At 43.7% G+C, this 3,500-nt stretch overlaps 1 protein-coding gene across 1 annotated transcript; it reads left to right on the top strand.

Moving 5' to 3' along the window:
- The first annotated feature begins 1,213 nt into the window (after positions 1–1,213).
- Positions 1,214–2,990, top strand: LOC120043462 (probable rRNA-processing protein ebp2). The gene is made up of 2 exons (XM_038988048.1): positions 1,214–1,439; positions 2,391–2,990. The coding sequence occupies exons 1-2, from the start codon at positions 1,214–1,216 to the stop codon at positions 2,900–2,902; spliced, it is 738 nt and encodes a 245-aa protein (XP_038843976.1). The 3' UTR covers positions 2,903–2,990.
- The last annotated feature ends 510 nt before the right edge of the window (positions 2,991–3,500 follow it).

The raw sequence follows: 3,500 nt of genomic DNA, 5'->3' as shown, positions 1-3,500 counted from the left end.
GATGAAAAATAGAGTGGAGAGAGAGATGGAGATGGAAACAGCCCTCATCAATGATAAAAAGACGTCTGAATTGGAGGAAGTCTTCAAGAAAATCAAGGAACAGCTGATAGAATTAGAAAATATGGAAACAGACAAATATAAATGGAAACAGAACCAAATGGACATGGAGGAGAAGATGGAGGGTGAGAACAACAAACAGAAAGAGGTAGAAAGAAAGAGAATGGAGAAAATACCAAAACAGAGACAACAAGAAGATGAGAAGAAGAAGGAGATGGAGAGAGAAGAAGAAGAGGAGAGACGCAAACAGCAGCACATAGAGATGGAAGAGGAAGAAAGAGGGAGTGAAAAAGAGAAACAGAGAGAGATCAAAAGGAAGAGAATGGAGAAGAGACAGAAAAATATGGAAAGAGAAGAAGAGAGACAGAGAGAGATTGAAAGAGAGAATGAAGAAGAACGATGTAAACAGAAGCAAATTGACATGGAGAAGGAGGAAAGAGAGAGGGAGAACAATACACCGAGAGAGATAGAAGAGATACACAGAGGACAACAACAAGAGGAGAGACAAAAACAAATGGAGAAGGAGAAAGAAAGGGAGAAAGACAATGAGAATCAGAGAGAGATGGAATTAAAAGATCGGCAACAGAAAGAGATGGAGAAAGAAAAGATGATCATGAGAGAGAGGGAGGAAGCAGGAAGAAGAAAGGAGGGGCAGAAAAATATTTTGGGGGAAATTGAGGGACAGAATGAACTGGAGATAGAACAGGAGAGAGAGATGGAAGACAAGCATGAAGTGATTAAGGAAGCAGAGGAAGAGTACAGGGAAAGAGAAGAGAGAGCAAAGGAAGTAAGCATGAAGAAACATGTAGTAGTTAATGTTAAAGCAAAAGCACGGGAAGTCTTCAATAGACGTAAAGAGAGAAGGTTAGAAGTGTTGAAGGGGGAACGAGAACACATAGAAAGAGGACAACAAATCAGGAGGGAGAAGGAGGAAAGACGGCTGGAGATGGAAAGAAAACAGGAGAGGGCAAGACAACGAGAGGAGCAGGATAAAAAACAAGAGATTGAAATTGCTAGACAGAAAGAAATGTTCAGACTAAGAGAGGAGGAGAGGAAGAGAGAGGAAGAGAGAGAGGAGGAGAGAAAGAGAGCCGTTAAAGGCCATTTAGCTTTAATCAGAGAGAGAGAGATAATAGAGGCAAACAAAAGAGAGGAGATGGTGGAAGAGGAAAGAAGGGAATTCATTGAACATTACAAGAGGGGTGACTTAGAGGAGGAGGAGGAAAAGGAAGAAGACAAGGAGGACATTCTCCCACCTGATAAAAGTATCCGAAGGAGAGCTGTGGGCTGGATAAATAAGAAGTGGGAGAAGAGGAACCTCAAGAAGATCGAGAGAACCTATCAGAGAGAAGCTGAGGAGGGCTATAAGATCGTCCACATAGGTAAGACCTGTTTTCCCTCTGCTTATGACATCATCCTCTTTAGTCTCCTCTACACACATCAGTTACACACCAGTCATCATGTTGCATCATTGTTTCAATATAAAACTACTGTCTAAAGAATATGTTAGCTGACATGGCTAATTGAGTGACTGACTGACATAACAAGAAAAATACTGCTGATGTAACAACCACGTGTTTAAATGGTACATTGTGTCATCTACTAGTCTAACTCTCAAGACTAAGTAGAGACCCAGAAAGAGTTGTGTCATCTACTAGTCTAACTCTCAAGACTAAGTAGAGACCCAGAAAGAGTTGTGTTATCTACTAGTCTAACTCTCAAGACTAAGTAGAGACCCAGAAAGAGTTGTGTCATCTACCAGTCTAACTCTCAAGACTAAGTAGAGACCCAGAAAGAGTTGTGTCATCTACTAGTCTAACTCTCAAGACTAAGTAGAGACCCAGAAAGAGTTGTGTCATCTACTAGTCTAACACTCAAGACTAAGTAGAGACCCAGAAAGAGTTCCTAAAAAACACACACTAAAACGTGTTTTGGGGGGATCCGGGGGCTACTAGTGTCCATGCGGCCCTAAGCGATCACATATGCCCTACTAGTGGCCATGCGGCCCTAAGCGATCACATATGCCCTACTAGTGGCCATGCGGCCCTAAGCGATCACATATGCCCTACTAGTGGCCATGCGGCCCTAAGCGATCACATATGCCCCGGCACTATACAAAGAATAGGTGCCATTCGGGACTCATGTACAACTTAGGGTCAATTCGGGAATTATTGCACTTTATTGACAAATTCCATGCCTTGCTCAACTGAAAAGAGTAAAGAATCATTGAGATTAAATTGTGTTTTCTATTCTTCATTCCCTGTGTCCATTACATTTAAGTTGATACCAGATCCCTAAGTTGAATGTGAACGCTACTTCTTCTCCCCTACCAGCCATCCCTGGACACACAAGGCTAACAGCCACCATGACACGGGCAGAGAGAGAGAGGGAGAAGAGGAAGGAGCTGCTGAAGGCTGAGAAGAGAAGGAAGAAGATGGAGGATTTTAATAAGCAGTGGAGAGAGCAGTCCCTGCTTAAAAAACAAACTCATCAGAAACTGAAGGAGGAGAGGGGGAAGATGAAGGGACATTACCTGGAGCAGATGAATCTGGAGGCTGATGCTCAAATCAACACCCGGTGTCTAACCACCCAACACAGCCACGATTATCTGGAGACAACACAGCCCACTGGATCTGGAGATGGCCACCAGGAAAGGCCAAGGAGGCAACAGGCATGGGCAGAGAACCAGGAGGGGAGTTCAGAGAACCAGCAGGGGGGGCCAGAGAACCAACAGGGGGGGCCAGACAGCCAGCAGCTAGAAGCTCCAGAAGAGGCTGAAACATCAGAGCCAACCTCCAAGAACAAGAAAAGGCCAGGCATCTGGAAGAGAATTAAGATGGGGTAAAGAATGTTTAAACATCTATTCATGTTTTACACTGTTAATATATATGTTGTCACTTTAAAAAGTGACATTATCCAAATGTGAGGGTTTAGTGTAGATGCAACACACATGTAAATATATAGATACTTACCTGTCTCTGATGTCTTACAGCATTCCTGACGTGCTGTCTGCCTAGAGCTGGAACTCGAAGAAGCCACAGTTCCACTGAGGTTACATTGGTCATTAAAAGTGTCGCCCAATAATTCCTCCTCCTCTTTAAGTCATCAAGCCACATTTCCTCCACAAAACATGATCGTCTCCTCAAGCCAGCAAGTATCCTCTTTATCAGGCAACAAACCATCGAAGGTCAGTGACTCTCCTCCCCAGAGCAGAGGTTCTCATCTTTATCCTAATTAAATTCATCTCTGCTCACCACCTCTACTGTCCTAGAAAATATCCCCAAATGGAAATGGTTTAAACAGAAGTCCTCCCCTCAGACCAGTGGCTCCACAAACCAGAGTTTCTCATCTTTATTCAAGTTGAAGGCAACTCTGATCATTTCCACCACCTCACCTGTTAAGGGGAGGTGCTGAAAAGGAGGTCTGGGAGGAGGTCTGCAGGT

This window comes from Salvelinus namaycush, unplaced genomic scaffold, assembly GCF_016432855.1.
Source record: "Salvelinus namaycush isolate Seneca unplaced genomic scaffold, SaNama_1.0 Scaffold93, whole genome shotgun sequence".
Classification (NCBI taxonomy): Eukaryota; Metazoa; Chordata; class Actinopteri; order Salmoniformes; family Salmonidae; genus Salvelinus; species Salvelinus namaycush.
This window is presented reverse-complemented; position numbering and strand designations above follow the sequence as displayed.